The following is a 27,179-nucleotide window of genomic DNA, read 5'->3' on the forward strand; positions in this document are numbered from 1 at the left end:
AAGGTGGCAATTCTGCTTACACACTACCATTGATGGGGATGGTCTACATGACGAGTGCAGAGCAGAAAGCTCAGAGAATTCAATCTGTGCTTCACAAGTTCAAATGACAAGCTTACCTTACGTTCACCTCTGTACCAGTTACTACTGGAATCACCTTTTATTTATTTATTTATTTATTTATTTAAAATATATTTTATTGACTTTTTACAGAGAGGAAGGGAGAGGGATAGAGAGTTAGAAACATCGATGAGAGAGAAACATCGATCAGCTGCCTCCTGCACACCCCCCACTGGGGATGTGCCCGCAACCAAGGTACATGCCCTTGACCGGGATCGAACCTGGGACCTTCAGTCCGCAAGCCGACGCTCTATCCACTGAGCCAAACCGGTTTCGGCTCACCTTTTATTTTTTTATCACCAGTACTTGTAAATGGAAGTCCATTAAGAAGCCAAAAAGTTTAAATATATTAATTGTTAAAAACAACAAAAGAAGAGTTTAAAGAATATATTTGAACCACATAAACAAACAAAAAGGTATTACATAAGAAAAAATAATGTAACAATTTATGTAAGTACCTAACATATGATAAGCATGCTCTTACATCTAAAACGAAAAAGGTAACATTGGTACTATATATATATATTTGACAAGTGTGCATTAAAGAATTCTCTAATATAAAACATTTAAAACGTGGAGGATACTTTTTCAAGATACAGAAACAATTGTTAAGATAGACACACCCACAATTCTTATAAAAACATGCTGGCAGAAGATAAAATTCATCTGAGCACTCACTTCTCAGATGTGCAAAAGCTATGAAGTTGTTAATCACTGGATATTGGCTCCCACTTTGCACGGTTTAAGTTTCAACACTGATTGGTATGAATTATGAATTACACAATTAATTACTGTTATTTTCAGTGTTTTTGCCAAGGTTCCATACAGAATGCATCTATTTAATATGAATACTTAAAACAGCAACATTATTTATTTATAAAAGTCATTTCCTTTGTTCTTTTTTTTTTTTTTTTCAAAAAAGGCACTATATTTAGAAAATAGTTATTTTAGAAAATAGTGCTTTGGAAAATCTGAAACGCTAAATCAATGTGCTCCATCAACCATAAGTAGATCTTAGCCCTAATTGAAAAGAACACAAATGTAAAAAGCTGATAAAATTTAAAGATTATAAAAACTGGTTTATTGTAAAAGCATTTCAAGAATACCCAGTTAAAAATCTTATCCCAATGCTACCCATAACAACCAAGAAGCAGTTAAACACTTTTACATTAGGAACAAGGACATAAAACAAGAAAGACCATACTGAGGCTGTGAAAAAGAAAGGACTCAGGTCTCCCTCAGGTCAGTACAGAGGGTATGACAAGGTCAGAGTACTGTGCCTGTCTCGGACCACAGTGCCGCCACGACATTGAGGTATCACTGGGCAAATGAAAGTCGAGGGGAAATGAAGAACTCCATAGTCTCATTTTGTGGGTGTATTTAAGTGATTGAAATTTTAGGAACAGCTGCCTTCAATGACAGCAAGATGCAAGATAAAGTCCTTACTGAAGAAAAAGGTTATAAAGTTCTCTATCAAAGTCCCACTAAGTCTTCACAACCCCCTCCCCGCCCCTCCCTTACCTAGAGCTACTCTGCTGATATATAAGATGTGATCTTGACTTGCCGCTTACTGGCAAACTGTAGGCACTCCTTCCAAATAGCTTTATTTTCTACACGTTAAAAACCCAACATGCTATATCATCCATATACTCAATTATGCATTCTAAGTAGAATTTCATTATTGCTCTAAAAAAAAAAATCAATGTATCTGCACAGTGGCCACTTTCCCCCAGACTTATTTCAAGATTTAATCTTCCTGGTGTTTCTTAATAAAAAGCCTTAAGAGTCAATTATTATGAGTGATTGACCTATTAATCCTTATATACAACATAGAGATTGCATTGTTTTTGAGCACTGAAAATACTTAATATGAAACTTTACTTCCAAATTTTGTACTTCTCTAAACTGAAGGGTCAAAATACTTAGATTTTGTAATTAGAAAAAAAACAATCTATCTTCCCAAGCTGAGGCTTTTCATAACAGGTTTAGCCAGGAAAAGAGATTTTTATGCCTGTTATAAACCCTTGAAAATAAGGGTTACTCTAGGAACACTGAAAGACCCTTAATCACAGAGGTGCTGGTGCCACTGTAGTTCATACCCAACTATTCCTTCATAGCTTATACTGAAGAGTGGATTCATGCTCATTTTTTTTTCCTTTAAAAAATACTCTTTGGAAACCATTATTACTCCTGTAGACACATACTCTAGTAATATCTCTTCCTGTAAAAATAAAAGTATACTCATGATTATCACTATTTCTTTGCTAAAGTCAACTACCAATATACATTTATTAATCTGACTACTTTATCAGCTAACGCATGACCATACAGTATTATACTGTCCAGGGTCAATTCTCAGTATACAGAAGTAGGAGCAAGTCTTATATGAATAGTCTTGTAGGCAATATTTCAATGTAGTTAATGATCATTAACAAATGACAACTAAAATAACTAGAATTTACTTTAAAACTAAGGTGAAGGTAAAACTTCTAACACTACAGGCAGGTGCATGACCACATAAAGCTTACTTCTGTCATGTACATTATGAACCTACTCAGTGATTGCCCATCAAGACCTGAAATTAGTCCAAGGGAGTAAGAAGGGGAAGATATAGCCATTTCCTGTTTGCTACTTTCAAATTCATCAGATAATATTCATTGTGTGCCTGGAGGGCATTATCCTTAAGGCATTATCCACAACAGCAGCCTTTCTAGAACATGAAACTTCCTCAAACATTTGTAGACTGCCCCAACCAGATTTAAACTACCTGTGAAATATAAACTATCAGTCATGTATTCTAAATGCATATATTCAAAGCTACCACTTTAAAATAAGTTGGAAAGTAGGGAAACCTAAAAAAAAAAAAATTCTACTATCATACTATCATATAAAATTATAAGTGTGTCAGGGTGTGTGTGTATGTTTGTGTGTGTGTGTGTGTGTGTGTGTGTGTGTGTGTATGGAGAGAGCAGATAATCAAGATTTAAATAAAAATGTAAAAAATCAGGAAATGTAGATGTAGATTTTACCAAAGAAACTATAATAACCATCCCAGCTACAACTATAAACAGATTCACTACTATGGTCATTTGCCTCGGTTCCAGAAAAAAAAAAACACCCACAAAAACAAAAATCCAATCAACCAAAACAAAACAAACCCACAATAAAACCCATCAAAACCTATACTAGAGTATGTGGCAATAATTAATATATTTCTATGGAAATTGTCTCATGCCTTATAAGCTCCTAAAATAAAATCAAAGTCACTAAGTGACTAATGATATAGCACTAGGAGGAAAAACAAACAAAACAACACAGAACCCACTGAAAGTAAAACAGTCTTCAGCCTTGGTTTCAGCTCTCTCTCCAAATCATCATTAAGTACTTAATATCAGACACAACGTATTTGGTTTATCAGACCAGTAAGTCATGTTTTTCCACTGGCCAAAAGCAGCTGAAGAAATAATTGCTTAAACAAACTAAATGTGGTGACATGAAGCATCTGACTTCCAGGTCTGTCTATTTAGTTAAAATAATTGGTGAACATCTAACTGGGCAAAAGGAATGGCATCCATCATCAAAACAGGCTCACTTCCCCTAGCCCCCAAAACAAACAGTAGTTATAATAGCAAAAGAAACAAAAAGTTTTGTGGCTTTTTTTGATTCTTTAGGGCCAACTATGAAAGAGGTCAGCAATATAGTAACAGCAGCAATGGACAAGGAAGAGCAAAATAGTGGATGAAAGAATCTTGCTGGACGTTTGTTCATCTTTTTCTGTATTAGCCAGGAGATCGCAACTGGCTTATTTGGAAATTTCTGGTATGTGTGTCTTATCTCCTTAGATCCTTCACAGATTTAGAATTCAGTCTACCTGAGGGCTCTATAACCATGTAAGGAAGCTTTCTTTATCTAGCTTGGTGGCAGCCAAAACGGACTCCATGTCATTAAGGATGTCAGAACTCAGAGCTTCCTGCAGACTTGGCATCAATTCCTCTCCTTCTATGTTCATTCCATCTCCCTCCAGTGTTCCAAGGTCCACATTTGTCCCAGGAATGGCTTCAAGGTAGTCTGGAAAACGATTCTGCTGTGAGGGCAGCGTGCTTTGGTTGATAGTATCACCTAGTTGGAACAGAGAAAGAGATAGAATAAGGTTCTTGTGGAAAAGATAAGAACAGAGCTGTATCATGTGAGAGCACACAGAAATGCATAAAGAAAAGCACTCCTGACTGACCTGAAATGATGCACAGCTTATTTTAGACCAAACAATTCATAAATAACAATGCCAAGATTACTTCTGCTTCAACATTCGTCCACATATTTAACCAACAATTTGACTGCTTGCGTATCACTATGTGCTAAGCACTAAAGGAGGGGAAGGGCTATAATAAAAGTAAAAATTCCCTGAAAAATTATATACAGCAAGGGAGAGGGAGCAAGCACACCACACAAGAGCGTCACCACCTGATTCTCTTCCAGATATGCACACCAACGTAAGAGGAAATAGGAAAATGAATGGTATAGTCCCATCTTTCCCTAAATACACTTTGGGAAACACTAAAATAAAATGACTGGATGAAAACTCTATTCCACTCTTGGAGATTCACATTTCATAATACAGCAAAGCAAGTCTCCCAAGAAGTCCTTGAATAAATAAATCCTCCTTGCATTGCTTCTGGGTTTCCCAAATTTGCCTGGCCACAAAACCCTTTTGGGGGGCACTTGACAAAGTTAACATTCCTTAGAGCTCCAATTTTCAGAAAAATTAATATAAACCATTAAGTGCTATAGTGATTTGGAGAAAAGACAAATGGGGAACAGGAGTAAGGAAATGTGTTTAAATGAGACGGGTCTGAAGTGACTCCTAAGGATGCCTGAAGATTTAGATAAGCCGAGACAAAGGGGAACAGGGGATTCTAGGAAGCACCACAGCCATGAGCTGGATGAGCACAGGCTTTTGCAAAAGACGTGCCAAACACTGTCAGCTAAGAACCCGCTAGCTGGAGAATGGCGCACGTTCCTGCCCTCTGACAGTTGCCAAGTCCAGGGCAACCAGGTGAGCCACAGGAGAAAGGGTTCCTCAATGACTCTGTGAGGCAGGTATTTCTTAGCACCTGCAAGACTCCTGTAACTATTCTAACAATAAAGTAGGTGAACCCCATCACCAAGCCTTCCCCACTTGGTTTCCTGAGCCCCATAACACCTAAGTTGGACCAAAAGCCCTCAGAGAAAAGAGGGAGGCAGACACTGAATCACATATAGAAATCTCTCTCCAAAATTACAACTATAAATCTCTATTAATAGAGAATTTTAATAAGGTCCTGAATTCCCCTGCCAACTATTCACTATTTTAAATGCTAAAATAAGTCATGTCTTTGCTCTAGCATAGTGGTCCGCAAACCGCGGCTCGCGAGCCACATGCGGCTCTTTGGCCCCTTGAGTGTGGCTCTTCCACAAAATACCATGTGCGAGCATGCACGTACAGTGCGATTGAAACTTCGTGGCCCATGCGCAGAAGTCAGTTTTCGTCCTGGGCGAGTCTATTTTGAAGAAGTGGCGTTAGGAGAAGTGGGGGTGTCGGTGGGTCGGGGGACGGGAGACGCGGCGCAGGTGGGCCGCGGGATACGCAGGGCGGGGGGAGGCGCGCGCCATTCATGCACGAGTTGAGTGAGCCAGTCAGTCAGCATCTCATTTGCAGTGGTTAGTGCTACGGTAGTCGCGTCCGCAAATCGCGCGCGGGTGACAAAAGTACCTACTTGAAGCATAAAGTTACCTGTATTTTTCCAACCAGCTGCAAATCCTACAGGTATTTTTGTCATCAATTTAAGAATTGTAATTATTTTGTGTTGGCTTTATTATTATAAAATGAAACTTTTTTTAGGTGCCCTGTTTGACATGGCTACAAAGAAGAAGCAAAGGAAAACGGAAGACAAAAACCGTGAATTTAAAGTGGAATGGACCGAGACTTTCACGTTTATTCAAAACTTAAATGGCCTTCCGACCTGTCTTATTTGTCAGGAAAAATTGGCGCATAACAAGAAATCAAACTTGGAGAGACACTTTACAACTAAACATGTGTCATTTAGTACTAAATATCCTGTCGGTGATGCAAGGAAGAAAGCAGTTGAGGCAAGTTTCACTTTTTGTCCGATTTATTTCATCTACAGGTCCTAAAGAAGAACTTTTAGGATTATTGCCACTCAAAGGTCAAACACGTGGAGAGGATATAGCAAATGCTGTAATTGAGTGCATTGAAAACATCATATTCCACTTGATAAAATGGTCTCAATTTCAACAGATGGGGCGAAAAGTATGACCGGTGTAATAAATGGGTTTGTTGCTATTTTGAAAGAAAAAATTAATCACGAGATACTTACTTACCACTGCATCATTCATCAAGAAGCGCTTTGTGCGCAGACATTTCCAGAAGAAATTTGCAAAGTTATGGAATTGGTGATTAACATTATCAACTCCATTATAGCTAAAGCTCTTAATCATCGCCAATTCAAAGAATTTTTAGTTGAAATGGAGAGTGAGTACACAGATCTTCTGCTGCATAACAAGGTATGTTGGGTATCAAGAGGAAACGTTTGAAACGTTTCACTTCCTTATTAACAGAAATTAAAGCATTCCTCCTTGAGAAGGGTGTTCACTATCCAGAACTAATGAATGATCAGTGGGTCCAAAAATTTTATTTCATGGTAGACGTTACGTCTCATCTAAGTCAGCTTAATTGTAAACTACAGGGGAAAGGAAACACAATTTTTTCGATGTTAGAAGAAGTTATTTCATTCGAAAACTATCTTTTTGCTCAAGATTTTGAAAGAGAAACTTTGATTCACTTTCCAAGCCTGTTGAAACATTGCCAAGAAAATAATTCTGATATTGACATTTGCTATTTCAAAACAACACTTTTAAATATGAGGGAAGCTTTTCTCAACAGGTTTCAGGAATTCAGAAACAGCAAAGCGACGTTAGCCTTTGTTAAAAAACCTCTTAATGCTACTTTAACAGAATTAAATTTTTCTCCCTTTAATATTGACATTAGCAACTTTGAAATGCAATTGCTGGATTTAAAAAACAAAAAATTGTGGTCTTGAAATTTGAACGTCTTTGTGCTGATATAGAAATATTGGAGAAAAACAAATGTGACCTTAGTTCACAGGACAAGTGGTCTGCTTTGAAAGACCTGGAGAAGGATGATATGTTGATTTTTAACACCTGGAATAGTATTCCTGACTCATATAATCAACTGAAAAAACAAGTGTTTGCTGTTCTTTCCTTATTTGGGTCTACATATTTATGCGAACAATCATTTTCAAGCATGAATCTTATCAAGAGTAAATTGAGAAGTCGTCTTATTGATGAGAACCTGGAATCATGCTTAAGATTAAAAACAACAACATACAAACCTGACTTACCCAAACTTCCCAAGGAGATGCAAGGCCATTGTTCACATTAGTGTTTGTCAGTCATTGTCATGATTTAATTTTATGGATATTGTAAGGTAAATTGTAAGAAATTTAATTTTATCAATAAATAATATCGTTATTAAGTATGATATCAAGTTTTATTCATCGTACCTATAGTTTAACTAAGACTTAAAATTTTAAGTAAAGTTTATTAAGTTAATTAGGGAACGTTGTGGAGTGAAAGAAGATGTAGTGTCGAGGATTGAGAAAGGTATGTTGAGATGGTTTGGACATACAGAGAGGATGAACGAAAGGAGATAGACGAAACAAGCATACAAGACGAGTGTGGATGGGAGAGTTGGAAGGGTTGACCTCAGCGAACGTACCTCAATCAGATTGAGGACGTTTTTAGCAAAGGCCAGCTTAGGAGTACCCTAATTAAGTTAATAACAATGTACCTACCTATATAGTTTAAGTTTAAAAAATTTGGCTCTCAAAAGAAATTTCAATCGTTGTACTGTTGATATTTGGCTCTGTTGACTAATGAGTTTGCCAACCACTGCCCTAGGTTTAGCTCAGTGGATAGAGCAGCTGTGGGCAAACTACGGCCCGCGGGCCGGATCCAAAAGAGCAGAGGGTTCTCTTGCTCTCCCCTCCGCTCCTTTACTTTGAATTTATATTAGTTCACACAAACACTCCATCCATGCTTTTGTTCTGGCCCTCCGGTCCAGTTTAAGAACCCATTGTGGCCCTCGAGTCAAAAAGTTTGCCCACCCCTGGGATAGAGTGCCAGCCGGCAGACCAAACAGTCCGGGTTTCGATTCAGGTCAAGGGCACCTTCCTCAGTTGCAGGCTCCTCACCGGCCTGAGCTCTGGTCAGGCCTTGTGCAGGAGGCAACCAATCGATGTGTTTCTTTCATATCGATGTTTCTCTGTCTTTCCCTCTCTCTAAAATCAATGCAAAAATATCCTCAGGTAAGGATTAAAAAACAAATAAGTCATGTCCTCATTTTGTTCAAATAGAGCTAAGATTCCATCACATTTAAAAACTGAGAAAAGACTTAACTTACAAATTGCCATAAAAGAAGGCACAATTTGAAGTTGATAGAATTTTAATGGCTTTCTTCTGAATAATCATTGCTCACAGCTTATTAGCCCTGATGATAAAATGATAGTACTTGCCTGACAGTCAATTCCTCAGAGGGATAAGGAATACCAACCTGTATCCATTTCATCAACACTGTTCAAGAAGTCATCTGGGGTTCGAGGGACACTGTAGCTGCTCATGCTCAGTCCACTGTCTGTACTCTCATCTCGAGAGTGATAGGTGCCACTACAAAGAGAATTAAAGACCAATACAAAAATAAAAATGATTTCAAGTAAAAATAAACACCTGCTGAGCACTAACAGGATTCTCAAAGAGGATTAGTGAAAATTCCTGCCCTCCAACATCTGAAACCAGCTCCCTCCCTTCAGGGCCCATGTACAGCCCTTGGTCTGTGCAGTGAAATAGAAAAGGTCACCCTAATAGAAGCTGCAGCCCTAAGGGGCCAAGATTTCTCTTAAATGTCTGGGCCTGATGGTTATAGGGAATAAAAAAGATCTACTCAGTTCCCAGCTGACAGAAATTCTCTGTCTAGGTCTTCTCGCTGTAATCCCATTTTGAATTCGGGAGATCCACATACTTATTTCAAGGTCTCCATTCCCTAAGTGGTGGTAGCACAGGTATAGGTGGCAACACAGACTTTAGGTGGGCGGTGAGTCATGTCTGCACTAGAATCACATTAAACTCCCAGCTCTTCTGCAGAGAGTTTAAGCCAAGGGGGAAAAAAATCAATGCAAAAATAAAGAACCAGAATTCCTGTTTGGACTAGGCCAGAATAGATAAGTCACTGCTGATTCTACAAGAACTCCCATATCTTGATCTTCTTGCTTCTGTTTAGAGGGGAAAACCCAAATGCCTCAGAAGCTAGTGGCTCTGCAGACAGCAGCTGGCATTGACTGTAAAATGTGGGGTTCTACCAATACTAGGAAATTTTATGGCAAAGTGTGAAATAAAGGCAACTGTTGTTCATGGGTCTGTAAACTTTAACTTACCTCACACTTGGACATGTAAGCAGCTATTTAGTTTACACAAATGTTAAAAAACAAAAATGGTCCTAGACGGTTTTGCTCAGTGGATAGCGCATTGGCCGTGGACCAAAGGGTCCCGGGTTCGATTCTGGTCAAGGGCACGTACCTCAGTTGCAGGCTCCTCCCTGGCCTGGGCCCTGGTTGGGGCTCATGCAGGAGGCAACCAATTGATGTGTTTCTCTCACATCAATGTTTCTCTCTTCCACTCTCTCTAAAAATCAATGGGAAAATATCCTCGGGTGAGGATTAACAAAAACAAACCAACCAACAAACAAAAACAACAACTAAGCTTTATAAAGGAGCTTTAATAGTTGCTCAAGGTTGAAAGCTCGGTTCTCCCAAATTTCTTCCCCCCACTCTGTATATTGCGACCACTGGTTTGCTCTAACACTTCTGCCAGATTTTGGCAAGATTCAAAAGCCTCACACAGACCCAAGAAAACACAATTTTGCCTCTGAGACCATCTGTATACAATGCAGCTGCACAGAAGAAGGCCTTAGAATGTGGTTTGTTTTTATTTTGCCTGTCCTGATCCAGGACAAGGCCTGGTCCTAGTTGTCACTGTTCCCACTGCTAAGCATGGGCACACACCAAACTCTCCCGACTCTGCTACGGAACAGCTGGACTCAGACAGTTGTGCAGCTCTCTCCAAGCCACAGGGAAGCAAGCACATGGCATTCCTGAGGACGGAGTTACAAAGCCACTTCCCTGAAAAAGAGGTGCTTGCTCCCTGCAGGACCCCATCGCCATGCCATAAACATACATGAGCATCTGCTACTACAACAGGCATTAGACTAGGCTCAGATGCAGAGGAGGTTAAAAGCAATAACCACCAACACCGGGTGCTTTCTGAGAGGCTCACACTTCAGGGCGGGAGATGAGCAAATAAAAACAGGAATGAATCACACAAAGGGCTATGTGAGCACAGTGGCTTTTAGAACAAAGAGGAGGGAGCTTAAAAAGTACAGTGGGAACGTTTCGTGGACAGGACACCAGAGATGGCCCTGAAGGCTCTCAGGGTAAAAGGGAGATAAGGGGATGTTGCACCACTGCTAAGAGTCAACTCCATGGCAAGTTAGGGAAGTGTTGCAGGCGTCCTCAAACTACGGCCCGCGGGCCACATGTGGCCCGCCGAGGACATTTATCCGGCCCTCTGGGTGCCGCTGCCTGTCCTGCTTAGTAGCCGACTCGTCCCGGGCCCGCAGTGCGCATAGGAATTTGTTCATAGTTTTTTTTTTAAACTATAGTCCGGCCCTCCAACAGTCTGAGGGACCGTGAACTGGCCCCCTGTTTAAAAAGTTTGAGGACGCCTGGTTTAGAGCTTAAGAAATCTGTATGAACTGAGTAACAGGCAATGGGGAAACCACCCTAAGTTTTTGAAAGAGAAATGGTATAGTCAGATGCGTGTTTTAGAAATGGGGGTAGAGGCACTATAGAGAGTGGACACAGCATTTTGCCTCTGGACTAATATCACTGACGATCTGCCACTCTGAGATCTGTACCAGAAATTACAATCTACAACCGCAGCCCAGCTTTCAGAGATTTTAAGGAAGAATCTTCACCAGTGACTAAGAAAGATATACACATTCTGCCCTGACTGGTTTGGCTCAGTGGATAGAGCATCGGCCTGCGGACTGAAGGGTCCCAAGTTCAATTCCAGTCAAGGGCATGTATCTTGGTTGCGGGCACATCCCCAGTGGGAGGGTGCAGGAGGCAGCTAATCGATGTTTCTCTCTCATCGATGTTTCTAACTCTCTATCCCTCTCCCTTCTTCTCTGTAAAAAAAATCAATAAAATATATTTTTAAAAAAAGATATACATTCTATCCATTTTTCTAAATAGCCTAATTTTATCCCTGGATCAATACAGGCTTTCAATAGATGGGTAATGGAATTATATTGATCTGAAATTTCCCTTGTGGGGGGAACAAAAATTCTGTGACTATGACCTTTCTTAACTATCTTTAGTTGAAGTTCAGAACTATAGTTTTATATAAATACACTCAGTTTTTGGCAGAACTTTAAACTGTATGTGTCAACGTGAGGTTAAAATACTGCTGAATGAGGTGAACGTTTTGTTACATAACTAGCACATTAAATTCCTGTATATTTCATGTAGGCCTGTTCTATATTTAGCATAGTCTTTCTACCCGTGCTTTGTATCCCACTCCACTTTCCCTGAAATTAAATTTACTTAATAAACTCCCCCAAAATAAAATAAAATAGACTACATGTTGTCAAAAGAGCAAAGTTTGTTTTTCTTAAGATCATAACGTTTTCAACTCAGTTGGTGAGAACTGAATGAGTAGCATAATAGCTTTCCTAAACTAAGGGACCTGTAAGTCTCTTAAAACTTGTGTTGTTTAAAATTAGTTAAAAAAAAAATCAAAAGCACAAAGACCAGAAAGTATTTGTTCCTTAATTTTAAAAACTGAAACTCTAAAATATCTTATAACTTAAAAGAATGAACTCTAGTCCAATCTTAATTTTAAATGGTTTTCTAGGCAACGAATACGACCTGTTTCAGCTTGCAGTTTTCGACTCAGCACTATACATAACATCGCAGGCTTCCTGATCCCAGGCTGGTGGTAACCCACTCCTTCGACTGCATTTCAAATGCTGCCTTAAATATTAATGCATTTTTTAAAAAGCACAATTTACATTTTATCTCCTTTATGAGCTGCGTGAATCACTCAGAGTGAACACTTATGTGGAAAATTCCTTTCAATCTTCCTTATAGTGCAGCCTACAGCCCTAAGCAGATTTAAGATGCAGTTCATTTGCTTTCATAGAAAGGCATTCACATGTTTCTCCACGATTCTGTAATTTTAAGTAAGGGTTAGTCAACAGTATAGGCAGGAGCAACACGTGACTGTGAATTAAGTATCCCCTCTACAAGTCTGAACAGCTCACTTCCTCTCCCAGGAGCCAGCTTTTAATCCTCGTTTTATTGTACCTGCCATTTATGGAAAGATTTCTTTACAACTATGATTTTTGGCCCACACAGATGTTCAAACAGCTTATTACAAGTACTAAGGAGAATAATCTCAAAGCTATGATCTTTTTCAGATACTGGCCAGCAGCAACTCTCACCAACCTGTTCAGAAAGGGATCTGAGCTATTGGTCGTCATTGTTCTCAATTCCTGAGACATCCCAGGAGAAGACACTGGATTTTGAGTCCCACCATCCGGCTCCAGTGTTGGTAACTGGCTCCGGAGAGCTAATTCCTAGAAAAAACAAACACAAACAGAATCAGTCTACAGATGAACAAATTTATTGTTAGGTTAAAAAAATACAATGCACATTAGGATAACCATGTGCACATAAATTAAAGTATTAACATCTATTTTAAAGTAAGTTTCCTAGTCAGAAAGACCAAGTTCTTCTATCCATTTCAGGTGATTAAAAATGAAATCATATAAATCGAAAGTTTTTCTAGTCTTATTAACCCCAAAACATATGTACTTTATTACCCAATTTCACTGTTGTTTTCCTTACTTTGGCAGACACTCCCAAATCCTTCTTTGGGGTAGGATGGCAAATCTGGTCTTTTAAAAGGTAATTCTTCTTAATGTGCATTTTTACTCATCAACCTTCAATATGGTTTTGTGTGTTTGGCATCAGTAATAAAAATAAGTCAGAAGAACACTTGGTAATTTATTGTAAGACACCCTCTCCATGCCTGCTGTACTGTTTTATACTTTGTATCAGGTGTCTCTCTTTTTTATTTTTCTGTTAATCCTCACCGGAGGATATTTTTCCACTGGTTTTTACAAAGAGTGGAGGGAGGGGTAGAGACAGAGAGAGAAACATGATGTGAAAGAGACACATTTGATTGGTTGCCTTCTACACTCGCCAGGGATCAAGCCTGCAACCCAGGTCCATGTCCTTGACCGGAATCGAACTCGGTATCCACGGAGCCAAACCAGCTGGGGCTAGGTGTCTCATTGCGACTTCAGGTTTTTCTGTCTTAAACAGGGGCACCAAACAACAGGATGCCACCTGGAAACCTGAGCCAAAGCTATGGGTCACCACCACCCTGATGGCTCCAGGTCTGCCTCCAAGCATCCCAGCCTCTGCCCAGGACCTTGGCCTAGTTTACTGCTGCTCTGTCCTTTTTCTCACTTGTCGGTTCACTGCTCCCTTCCTTAAAGAGTTTCCACGGTGCCTCCCAAGCTCTTATAAACATTATCTCTACTGGAGAATTAGCTTTCTCTCCCTTCAATTTTTTTGTTTTGGCTTGAAGTATGGCTTTTTATCACAAAGCACCTGCTCTCCCGGCAGCCTTCCTGAGCTCAGAGCCGAGCCTGCACGGAGGCACCTGCACACTGAGGCACTGCTCACCGTCTCCAGCCTGCATGCCCTCCGTTGTCACTGGGTCCTGAGGTGGCAGAGACATTCTGAGCTCTGAACCATCACTTCTAAACTATGAATTCTTCCTCATGCAAAAACCACCTTCTTAAATTCAGGTTTATGCCTTTTGTGATATAGCATCCCTCAAAATGGGTTTTCTTAACCACAGAATCATGACAGAATAAAGAGGGCCTCTGAACTTGGATGGAGGAAAGAAAATTACACATTTTCACTAACTTCTGACTAAAACATAGCATTTTCTTTAATTACACATATAGGCAACAGACAGTAGTATTTAGCATATTGTCTTTTCATCAATAGAAGGCATTTTCATATTATACTGTAGCTGTGTCAAGTATGTTAAAATACCATTCACCCTCATTACCATTTCAATGTTCTGGGAGATACGAGACGTAAGGCTCTATCATTAGGTGGATGACTCACTCACTCAACATGACAGCTCCTTGACCTTTGGATTTCAATGATCATCACCTCCACCTACCTCAATCATCCACTTGCACAGCTAAGACCTTGCTATTTAAATGAAGCCTACCGCTAAAACCTTTAGTCATGTTTGGTTCACTTCACTGCAACTGCATCCGTCACCCCAGACTTGTCAACATCCGTGCACAAAACCTAGATCCCTATCATGGACATTTCTGGGACTCTAAATGGCAATGCTACTGGCCCCTTCACCATTATTCATTCAACTTCATTCCCTCAGTTATGCCCTGGAACTGGCTTAGAAATCCTACCCCCCACACCCCCTGGGGAAATCTTACATGCACTCATCCCACTCTCTGGGACCGTGATTTTTCTTGCCGCCCAGTTCCTGCATGATGTGGTTCCTCCTCTACCAGAGCTACAGACCTACGACCTCAGGACTCCAGTTCCTTCTCTCTACCACTATTCTAGTGTACTGGCTCCCTTTCAATTCTTTTTTATTTTCCTTTTTTAAAAAATTGAGGTATAATTAACATATAACATTATATTAGTTTCAGGTGTGAACATAATGATACAATATTTGCTTACACTGTGAAATAATCACCACAATAAGTCTAGTTACCAGCCGTCCCCATACATAGTTACCAATATTTTTTTTTCTGGTGATGAAGACTTTTAAATATATTTTATTGATTTCAGAGAGGGAGAGGGAGAGACAGACAGAAACATCAGTGAGAGAATCATTGATTGGCTGCCTCCTGCACGCCCCACACTGAGGATTGAGTTTATAACCCAGGCATGTGCCCTGACCGGGAATTGAAGCATAACCTTTGGGTTCAAGGGCTGCCGCTCAACCACTGAGCCACGCCAGCTGGGCATAATGAAGATTTATAAGATTTACTCTTAGCAACTTTCAAACTTTTAATACAGTATTATTAACTATAATCACCATGCTGTACATTATACCCCCACAACTTATTTTAAAACTAGAATTCTGGCCCTAGTAGGTTTGGCTCAGTGGATAGAGCACTGGCCCACAGACTGAAGGGTCCAGGAATCAATTCCGGTCAAGTGCACATACCTTGGTTGCTGGCTTGATCCCTGGCCCTGGTTGGGCAATGCAGGAGGCAACCAATTGATGTGTCTCTCTCACATCAATGTTTCTCTCTCTCTGTCTCTCCCCCTCCCTTTCACTCTCTCTAAAAAATCAATGGAAATATTCTTGGGTGAGGATTAAAAAAAAAATTAAAAACATACTGGAATTTTGTACCTTTTGACTCCTTTCACACAGTTAACCCACCCTCCACCCCACCCCTCTGGCAAGCACCAATCTGTTTTCTTAATCTGTAAACTTGGTTTTTCATTTTGTTTTTTTAGATTCTACTTATAGGTGGACTTTAACAGTATTTGGCTTTCTCTGACTTATTTCACTTAGCATAATGCCATCAAGATCCATCCATGATGTCATAAACGGAAAGATTCTATTCTTTTTTTATGAATGAACTAGAGGCCCAGTGCACGAAATTCGTGCACGGGGTGGAGGGTGTCCCTCAGCCCAGCCTGCACTCTCTCCAATCTGGGACCCCTCGAGGGCAGTCGGACATCCCTCTCACAATCCAGGACTGCTGGCTCCCAACTGCTCGCCTGCCTGCCTTCCTGATTGCCCCTAACCGCTTCTGCCTGCCAGCCTGATCATCCCCTAAATACTCCCCTGCCAGCCTCATTGCCCCTAACTGCCCTCTCCTGAAGGCCTGGTCACCCCTAACTGCCCTCCCCTGCAGGCCTGGTTCCCCCCAACTGCCCTCCCCTGCAGGCCTGGTCCCCCCCAACTGCTCTCCCCTGCAGGCCTGGGTTCCCCCCCACACACACAAACTGCCCTTCCCTGCAGGCCCAGTCACCCCCAACTTCCCTCCTCTGCCTGCCTGGTCACCCCTAACTGCCCTCCCCTGCAGGCTTGATTGCCCCCAACTACCCTCCCTTGCAGGCCTGGTCCCTCCCAACTGACTTCCCCTGCTGGCCATCTTGTGTCCACATGGGGGCAGCCATCTTGTGTGTTGGAGTGATGATCAATTTGCATATTACTCTTTTATTAGATAGGATAGAGGCCTGGTGCACGGGTGGGGGCTGGTTGGTTTGCCCTGAAGGGTGTCCCTGATCAGGGTGGGGGTTCCCTTGGGGCATGGGGTGGCCTGGGCGAGGGGCCTGTGGTGGTTTGCAGGCCGGCCACGCAACCTGGCGACCCAAGCAGAGGCCCTGGTATCTGGGATTTATTTATGTTCTATAATTGAAACTTTGTAGCCCTGAGCAGAGGCCAGGGCCGGTCAGGGCAGGTGGGAAGCTTGGCTTCCTCCATTGCCAGGGGCAACCCAAGCCTCCTGCTCTCTCCAGCTCTGTGGCTGCCGCAATTTTAGTTGGGATTTATTTATCTTCTATAATTGAAACTTTGTAGCCTTGAGCGGAGGCCAGGGCCGGCCAGGGCAGGCAGGAAGTTTGGCTTCCTCCATTGCCGGGGCAACCTAAGCCTCCTGCTTGCTGCAGCTCCGTGGCCGGCAGCCATCTTGGTTGGGCTAATTTGCATACTCGCTCCTAATTGGCTGGCGGGCATGGCTTGGTGTAGCAGAGTGATGGTTAATTTGCATGCTACTCTTTTATTAGTGTAGATAGTAATCTATTGTACACATACATATACCACATCTTTATTCATAGATAGACACTTAGGTTGTTTCCATATCCTGGCTATTATGAATAATGCTGCAATGAACATGAGGGTGCAAATTATCTTTTCAAATCTGTGATTAAAAAATTTTAAAAATGATTTCTTGAATTTACTGAGGTGATATTGGTTAATAAAATTATGTAGGCCACTTCACTTGTTCAAAGCTGTTAAAGCTTTACTTTCTGCTGCCTTTAACAACCAAATTTCTGATGTCAGCTGACACTGCAGAACCAACTTACCCAAATTTACCAAGAAAGGTAATTTAGAGATGCAAATAAGAAGGGAAAGCATTCCAAGTTGCTTAACAAGATATCCAACTCCCTGAAGGGCTATGGAACATACTTTTCATCAAATCTATACCTGAGCCATGCATGACTAAGAGTAACTAACCTAGGGATTCATCTGTACTGAACTTGAAAGGCTCAAGGAAAAAACGCCACTTTATTTTTACTGGTGGTGGTAGGAGGGTATTAGCATCATCAATCAAACAGGGAACAATTTGGCATGCAAACAAATACAATGTTATAAGGCCAATGATAAAAAATTAATATATACAGATTATAAAAACCATATTTCAAGGTATAAATATTCAACTCACTTTTGACACTTCTAGTTTACAGCAAAAAGTGTTGATTAGATGTCCTTAGTAATTTTCTGAACAGCCTGAAGTATAAATTGATGTATAATAACTTACACACGTTACCCCAAAAAGGATACATTCCTATATAGCTCAGTATTTGCTAACAAAATAGCTTTATATAATGAAAGTTGACTTGGTAGTCCCCTCCCCAAGTCGTTAATTCTTATGTTAATATTTTCACAGGCTGTGAATATGATTTATTTCACAGGATTCAATAAAGATAATCAATTTCTGTTGCTATTTTATTTTATTTTATTTTTAAAATATATTTTATTGATTTTTTACAGAGAGGAAGGGAGAGGGCTAGAGAGTTAGAAACATCGATGAGAGAGAAACATCGATCAGCTGCCTCCTGCACACTCCCCTAATTGGGTATGTGTCCACAACCAAGGTACATGACCTTGACCGGAATTGAACCTGGGACCCGAGTCCACAGGCCAATGCTCTATCCACTGAGCCAAACCAGTTAGGGCTTCTGTTGCTATTTTAAAGAAATTGTCAAAAATGGGAAAGGGAAACTTCTGTATTTAGATAGGAAAACAAGCCAACCTTTTCCCTCCTTCTTAGTCTATGACTTTGGAATTCAAAAACAGTTAACTTCTGCTTCCCACATAAACACACCCACGCACCGCACGCACATACACACACACACACACACACACACACACACACACACACACACACCCCGCCCATACAAAGATAGTTTTAAAAGGCAGATCTTAGAAGTGAAATGGAAATTTGGCGAAGTGTCTTACTATATATGCTTTACCTACTCAGATTTTGTAGGAGTGAGCATGGAATCAGAGCTGGCTGAAAGAGTTCTTCTGTAAGCTGACCTTTCCCAGTAGGAAGAAATTGCAGATTTTTCTTGGGAGTGAGCTTTATTTGTAACCAAGGATTATAAAGATGAACGAGAACACGCATATAAAATTAAGAATTTTAGAAGTAAAATATTGAAAATTAGTTTCAGAGCTGTAGAGACATTTTGCTAGTGACTCCAGAGAAAAGTAATTATTTTAATGTGGATAAGTATGAAATGAACTTGCAAAATCTGAATTTTTTGATCAAAAATGTATTTCATATAAACTTTTCCCATTATACTGCATTAAAAAGTAAGCCTGTATGTATTTATATATATGTAAAATAAGCCCATTTTATTGCAATAAAGTACATTATATCAAAACAGATTCTGGATGAATATGAACATTATTTTGTAATTGGGTAAATCTGGCCTGGCTGTTTAAAAATAAGCCTCTGGGACATAAATGGACTGTCTACAAAAACTGATTTTAGCTGAAACATGTCATGTTGAAAGTTACGTTCATCTCTAACGAGGCTTTTTATCCTGAACAAATGCCTAAAATTAGAATACTGAGCTAAAAATATGTTTGTTAAGCTTCTCTTTTCCCCAAGGTAGTTAGAAAAAATAGTTTGTCAGACTCAAAAATGGAGAAGTAAGCAAGTTGATAGGAAATTTGGCCAAAATCTAATCATGCTTCTGTATTTCAAAGGTCAAATAGCTTTTCTGGAGTAGTATTTGACTTTTTGTAAGCGAAGCAAGTATTTTTAGCTCATTTTATTCTGTAATAATGCAAAAATGTGGTGGCTTTTCCCATTGAGCTTGTAAATCTTCGCTAATCTGGGACGCACTTAGTCAGAGCTCTCTGCTCTAAGTAAAACCAACGGTTCCAGCTGGGTCTGGAGGGAACTTTCCAGGATGGTTGATAAAGAAAAGCACGTTTGCCTGTTTTACAGAGCAGACTTCTATGGACTCAGGACCTAGCCATAAGCCACTGACCTTTTTCATACTGCCCTTGTTTCATTTAAATAGTGGTATTATTTCCCATATGGTAAAAAGACACTTTAAGATAGTATAACTGTTAAGTTATAGTATTTTGGCCCCATATAAAATGGATGTTTTGGTTCCTATCATTTAGAAAATGAGAAAAGCAATATAAATAGTCAGTAGTCTAGGAACATTTAGAACGTGTCTAGGTTATTAAGTTCTTTGGGTATCTAAGATAAATGAAAGCATCTATCTACACAAAGTCACATAATTCAGAACAACCCAAATGTCTGTCAATAGGTGAATGGATAAAATAATTGTAGTATATCCCTATAATGGAATGCTAATTAGCAATAAAAAGGAATGGACTATAAATACAACATGAATGAATCTCAAAATAATAATGCTAGGTGAAAAAGGTATGATTCCACTGCCAGAAAATTTGAAAAATACAATGTCAACTTTACTTTCTTAAATCAATTTTGTCTTTAGCAAATTCTAAGCTATGTAATAATATATCCATTTTTGAATAGTACAAGGCACATAAATGAAGGTCCTCTCCACCCCATAATCAAAGGAAGATTACTTTAGTAAACTAGAAATCCAAATTTAGAAATGGAGAATAACTCTAAAAATATACATTTTATAAATAGCTTGCCTTAGTGATAGAAGTTTATGTTGACAATTCCAAAAATAGAAGGGGAAAAAGCCATTTCTTCCAACTATGCAAGATAGGCCCCGCCATGCCCCATTTTCCAACACAACTCTCAACAGTCAAAGATATTTCATTATGTTTGAAGTTATTAAAACGTTTAGCCAAGGTTTAGAATGTCTTTTAAAAAACATTACATTTAAAAAATACTTTTAAAATTGATTTCAGAGAGGAAGGGATAGGGAGAGAGAGAGATAGAAACATCATTGATGAGAATCACTGATCGGCTGCCTCTTGCACACCCCACACTGGAGATGGAGCCCACAACCCCGACATAAGCCCTGACCAGAATCCAACTGTGACCTCCTGGTTCAAGGTCGATGCTTGACCACTGAGCCACGCCAGCCAGGCTGCTTTATGTTTTTTAATGTTGTGCCTTTACCAAAATACCTTCAACTTCAGAAACATTTCTGACTAAAAAGTGTGTATATATGGATTTGGGAATAGTTATAACTGTAGATAATCCTAACTTCTGAAAAGTAATATCCAAAATAGATTTGCAGTTTGGTGTGCCCAGCATTATCTTGAGGTTCACACTCTTTCCGACAGAGCTCTGAGTTAGGTCTTTCGTAATTTGTATTACTTAGTGAAGTAATAGAAGTCATTATAGCATTCTTCAAATGATGGAATCTTAATGAAAAAATAAAAATAAAAAAGGTAACCTATTAGCATATGCAAGGTGTGAGGCTAAATCTCCCCGACCCCTTTTATACAAATAATGTCAACATGCCCATTAAAAATAAAATATAAAATATTCACAGGAAAATACATAAATGAGTCTTTGGTTTATATTCAATATTAGGACTTCGAAAAGAAGCGAGATAAATCTTAGGAGTAGGAGAAGTGTTCATTGGATTCTGAAACAGCTTTTCCAGCATCTACTGACAAGAAAGACGGTGGGGTGGGGGGGGTGCCAAATTCTTTGCTATTAGGGGGACAAAAAGTTGATTGCTATTTTTTCACAGAGCTGAACAGTATTATTTTAGTCCATTTGACTAAAACTATGGACATCTGAACTTCTTTACCATTGTGGGTAATGGTGTAGTACATACAATATCTTCAACAGTAACACTGCGGGTTTTATCACTCATTAGACCCATGACTGACCCTGATGTATATTTACTACTACTTGTAAGAAATGGCAAACACAACATTCATTAGTTGCAAAAACATTTATAGCTATAATTTCTATGAAGATTAAAGCAATTATTTACTCACAAAAAAGGGTATCTAATTACAACAGTCTTATATCTATTTCCTGGGCAGTTTCAAGAATCCAGATGAAGCAACTTGGGGATGAGTCTTGACCTATGTCTTATAAGGCTACAAGGAGAATCTTAATTGGTAAGAGGAAGAAAAGCTCCCGGCAGAATCGTGGTAACAATACAGGAGGGTACACTTAGCAGAAGAGCAATTGGCTTAACCAGGCTACTGACCACAGACCATGAGCCAGGTTGCAGAGTTTACATTCATCTCACAGGTATTAGGAACCACATTCTTAAGCACAAGAAAAGTTAAAAACTTTCATACACAGGGCAGACTATCTTCCCTTAAAATGTTGTTTTAAAAGACCTTGAAACAGAAGCTGGGATGCATTGCTTTACAAATAAGCAATTCATGTATTAGAAAAAGACATATCTAGAAAATTAAGCATTACATGCTCAATCTTACAGAGCAAAGACAATGTTTGTAGCTTTAAAGTTTTTTCTGAGAATAAAAATTGCTTTTGAAAAATAGAATAGTGAATAATCAAAATGAAACTAACAATTTTAAGCTCTCTGAGGTCAAGTTTCTCTAAAATTCTCCAAATAAATTAAGGTGATAATGTCCATCTTTAACTAAGAAGATATACTACTGCCTTTAAAGTTAAGTTGTCTTAATTTTTCAGAATTCTGTGTTAACCTTAACTATACTGACATTAGTTTACCTGACCAGAGAATCCTATAATATAGACATGTTTTGTTAATCTTATTAGAAAGTACTTCACGGAAGCCTTTGAAATGAGTGATTTGTAAACATTTTGAAATTTGGTACCTTCCCATAACCCAAAGCATGTGAGGTGTCTATGCCTAATATGCAAATTGTCCCCTTGGGAGTTCCATCACTCGCTATGACACGCGCTGACCACCAGCGGGTGGCGCGGGACAAAGGAAGGCCCCGGCCAGCAGCCAGCAGCAGGGGAAGTGAGGCCCCGGTTGGCAGCTGCAAGGCCCTGATTGGCCCTGATCACTGACCAGGCCTAAGGGACCCTACCCGTGTATGAATTTCATGCACTGGGCCTCTAGTAGGATTAAAAAATGACACCAATTTCACGTTACTTGTTAACTAATCTGCACTAATTTCTATTAGAATAGTAAATAATAAACTTTGAACAACAGTGCCTAACGCTCTTCCTGACTTTCTTGATTACCCTGCTGACCCTTATCTAAAGCCATCTTCACTAAAAACATGACCCTTCTTTGTGAAATCTTTCCTGACGTCTACCTTAAGGTCATTTACAAAATATGGAGGATGAGAAAAACACAAATGCTTGCTTGACACAAACACTACCAGATTCCATGTATGTGAGCTACTCCAAATTTAGCCCTATACTGGAATTTCACACATTTATCAACATTTTCACAATTGTGCCAGGTAAATACACTGACAACTAAAACTTATATAACAAATCAAGATCTTATTTTCCAGCATATGCAAAGTTGATTTAAAAAAATGTATCTTTTGTACGTTGCTTGCTCTTAGACAAATCTAAGAAATCAACTCTGCATTTTTAATACCATATAAATTGCATATAATTCTTATTACTTATAAGGCTCACCTTTTCTAAAGTTTTAGTAGTAAAAAAGTAACTAAGAACTCCTGGTGAGAATTTTAATAAGAGTTATGATTTACTTATACTCAAGTTTGATATAAAAACTTAGAAGTACTTTGTTGATCAGATTTGAGGTTTAAAATCTCAGATTGGAAAAAAAACAATTTCCCAAAACACTTTGGCATAGAGGACTTTTGGCTCAAATTTGAGTTAATTTCTGAACCTATGTTAGTTTCCACTTCATTTAGCACAAATATAAGTCTTGTTTCAGAAACACTTCAGAGAAAAAGCAAGGGAAAAATGTCTTTACCACATAAAGACCCAATGCTACGTGCTCTTTCCAGACAAGTGTGGTGTCAGTTGCCCTCATCACAAGAATGCATGTGCTCTCTGCTTTAGCAAAGACAACGTCTATGAGTTATTCCCTAATTTGATCTATTGATTAAAGGAGGCATTAATGAGATAAAGAACAGAGTTTCTCTCTTCACAAAGTTAACTTGTCTCTATGAAGACGACATCTGACTTTATAGGCACAGTGCCCCAATGGACAAGTTAACAGTATCCAAAATGAGTGACATTCTGCCGACTCCCACTTCCACAGCTGATTCTAACGTGATGCACTTACTTAGCCTAATGCAAGAGAGCTACATATCATCTGAGGGGTTTCATGGTTGCTTCTGCCCACCTGAGAAAAGTGGAATGACCCCCTACCTCCCAATTCCTTCAAACCCTAGGAACCCTGAACACAGAGAATCCCTTTGGTTTCAGGAATGAGTTTCTGCCCATGAGTCAGATAAGTAGCTGTGCCAGAAGAAAGTATGGCCACAATCTTGCCCTCTAAATAAGATACCTTCACAACCAGTGCTCCCTGGGTTTCATCAAGGAAAAATGTGCTGATAAAAGCCAACAAAGAAATTCAAAACATTCCCTGGGGAAGATCCTTCTCTTCTAGTGATTTTGATATTGTTCCTTTGGAATGTTCACTAGAAAGAATTTTTCCTTTCCTAACAGTATCATTATGACTATTAATAAACTTTCCTATAGTAGCCTCCCCAAGTCAATATTCCTGTTGTTACTTCTCAGATTATCAACTTAATACTTTTTAAAGCTACACAATATAAAAATTAGGCAGACTTCAAGACTGATAGAATGTATACTGGAGACATAATACATTTCAAATGTGGAATAAAAAAAGACCTCTATGGAATAAAAATGAATACTAGCAGCAATACGGGAGGAGCAGGAAGGGAACAGATAGTAGAGTTTCTGGGAAGAGCAACATTAACTGAAGTATCTTGGTAGAAAGACAGCTCGAAGTTATACTGTGGGCTAATCTTTAGTGAGGACAGGCCCTTGGAGCACAAGTTTCTCTCTTTCCTAGTATCTTTTTCATTTTTAATGCTAAAACATCAGATAAGAGCCTACCTGACATTTTGGAGAATTTGCTGTGCTGGGATTGATATTCCGCATTGCCTAAGAGTAAAAAATAAGATGGATAAAAATTACTTCAAGCCACATGGTTTGGCTATGTAGGCCGACTTACAAATTGTATCCAGACATATCACCATAGCACAGAATTCCCAAGCTAGCCCGAAGCAGCAGACTGAGGAAGACAGGAGCCAATGGAGTCACCACACAACAAACTGAAACCTCTCAAGCATTGCACAGCATTGAGGACAGGACAGCAAGACTGGGTGTCAGGACCCAAATCAGATTTGCTCTTGGTCAGGTAGGTTCTTTGCTTCCGAGTATTAGGTGAAGCAGGAAAAATATAATTTGATGTTTTAGTGATAAGAGAAACTGTCAATGGAAGAAGTTCACAGGAAGGCAAAAGACTTAAGACATACGTTATTTATGCCGATTGCTAAAAAACAAAAACACCCTAAAAATATAGACTATTAGTATAAGAATAGAGCAGTTCTGTCATTTCAATGCAAGAAAAGATAACGCAGTTGGAAGTAAAGAAGAAACAGAGCAAGAAGTTACCCAAGAAGTTACCTTCCAAGGAAATGAAGCTATTCTTCCAGGACCCATCACCCAGAGTAAAAGTGAAAATAGAAAAATTCTTTGGAAGGAAGCGTTTTTCAAGGAGCAGCATTCTGCCCACCAAAATACCACCAAAAAGACACCAAAAACAAGCCAGGCTGGTCTATAGCATACACCAAAATGACGAATAGCCCATTTCTAGACTTTTACATATAAAAATTATAAACAGTAAGACTTTGACATAAGTAATTAAATCACTTAACAAGATTCCTTGGTTTTCAGAGTCTCCCATTCATATGTGAAACTAAGACTTGTATTTACTTAGACCATCTAGCACTCAGTAACAACAAAATAAAAAGCAAGCATGAAAACAGGCTGTGTAAAGGGTACTGTTAAATTACTTTATTTCTCCTAATAGGTACATGATGGCTCCCCCTTGTTCTGATGATAAAGTGTTATTTAAATGAGAAATCTTTCCTTTAGATTAATTTGTTAGGAAGTCATTAGAGACACAGTAAACGTGTTAATATGCTTCCTGTTCCCACCTTCTTGATGGCAGATGAAGAAATATTTCTTGCAAGACCACTTCCTCACACTACCTGCTGGCACAGACTCTCCTACCCTCTCGAGCCCACCTTGGTGCCAGCCACATTATCATTACACTGAGAGATTACTGACAGCACAAACAGTTTAAAGGTGAGTCTTTCTGGGATTTCATGGCTTATTTTAATTCCTCAGCTTCCAGGTCCTCAAATCCCAAATCAGAGTTCAATTTAGTTCATGCATTTCCATTAACACTCCAGTGACACTTTTTAAATATAGCCCTCATTACAAAAAAAAGTACCTTGTTTAAATGCCCACTTCCTGGTAACAGACATGTAGAGTATTTTTTTTAAATATCTATACTTAGCATGCTATGATTTAGGTGGGGGAGGGAGAGTATGGACACATGTATTTAATGTGTATAAATAGATAAGAGTGTCTCTGAAAAAAAAAAAAAACCACACACACACACACAAGCAAGAAACTGACAGCTTTTACCATTTATACACTTATTTTTATTACCCCCCAAATTTATATAAAACTTAAAAAATAAACTGCTTTGATAAGATCACACCCCCATTATCTAGACTTTATCCCTCTCAATCAAGATAAAGTAAATATTGATTTTTAGATGAGGGATTATCCATTCTTATGGAACATAAAGACCAACAGTACTTTCTGAAAGAAAACTGATGGAAAGGTCATAAATGATTTTAAGATCTCTAATGTCCTTTCCTTCCCAACATAAAACAAAACAAAACAAAAAAATACCCATTAAGCAGGTAATTTTTACGGAATTTTGGCACCTTCCAAATTTAGGATAACTTGTGTTATGTTTTAAAAATCTTACATTGAGCAATACTGAAAGATAGCTGTCATATGAGAAATACCCTGTAGTATTTCCCCAGATCAATAATTAATTTAAAGTAAAAGATGTTCTTCCTAAGTGGTGTCCCAGAGTTTCCCCGTTAGTGAATGTTCAGAAGTAGTAATCTGCAGAAGCACAGTAATCTACAATTCCATGTACATGTGAAGAAGCACCCCTGTTTCCTTTAATTTTTGCGTGGCTGCAATGACCACAGCCCAAACCTCGCTTTGTGATACCGTTTTACATGTTACAGTCCATGTGATCAAAGCCCAGTCAAGAAACTAAACTAAGACAAGGACAGAGCTGGATAGTGTTTCTGTGTCACTCCAGTTTTAGAGACACATTCCTCTAACTAAAAAATGAAATACATCCAACTTCAAGTAGGAAAACAGACCCCAAAAAGTGGAAGGCTGGTTTCTAACCTGTGGCCTCACCTGCCGAAGCAGTTCTTGCTGCTTCAGTCGCAGTCTCTCTTTCTCCATCTGCAGTTGCTGCAGCCGCATCTGTTGCTGCTGGTTAGAGTTGCCGCCACCCAGAACTCCTCCCTGAGGGCTCTGGGGAGCCAGGGGTGGTGGCTGTTTCACTGGAGCACTTTGACTGATTCTCTGGTTCATGGCTGAAATGAAACAAAAGATGCGTCCTAAAAAACTAGCAGAGGAA

At 39.3% G+C, this 27,179-nt stretch overlaps 1 protein-coding gene across 9 annotated transcripts in view; it reads right to left on the minus strand.

The window, feature by feature from the left end:
- Positions 1-494: 494 nt before the first annotated feature.
- The window catches only part of YAP1 (Yes1 associated transcriptional regulator), a 139,346-nt gene continuing 112,661 nt past the window's right edge, over positions 495-27,179 (minus strand). For 3 of the 9 annotated variants that reach the window (XM_080640018.1, XM_080640014.1, XM_080640013.1), the window contains 5 exons: positions 26,954-27,135; positions 24,548-24,595; positions 12,756-12,886; positions 8,747-8,859; positions 495-4,236 (listed from right to left, as the gene is read on the minus strand). In XM_080640018.1, coding sequence (XP_080496144.1) covers positions 3,998-4,236; positions 8,747-8,859; positions 12,756-12,886; positions 24,548-24,595; positions 26,954-27,135 — 713 coding nt within the window. In that variant the 3' untranslated portion in view covers positions 495-3,997. Of the gene's footprint in view, positions 4,237-8,746; positions 8,860-12,755; positions 12,887-24,547; positions 24,596-26,941; positions 27,136-27,179 lie in introns of all 9 variants that reach the window. The other 6 variants (XM_080640017.1, XM_080640012.1, XM_080640011.1 and 3 more) reach the window with 2 other exon arrangements.

Source organism: Plecotus auritus, assembly GCF_963455305.1.
Source record: "Plecotus auritus genome assembly, chromosome: 9".
Classification (NCBI taxonomy): domain Eukaryota; kingdom Metazoa; phylum Chordata; class Mammalia; order Chiroptera; family Vespertilionidae; genus Plecotus; species Plecotus auritus.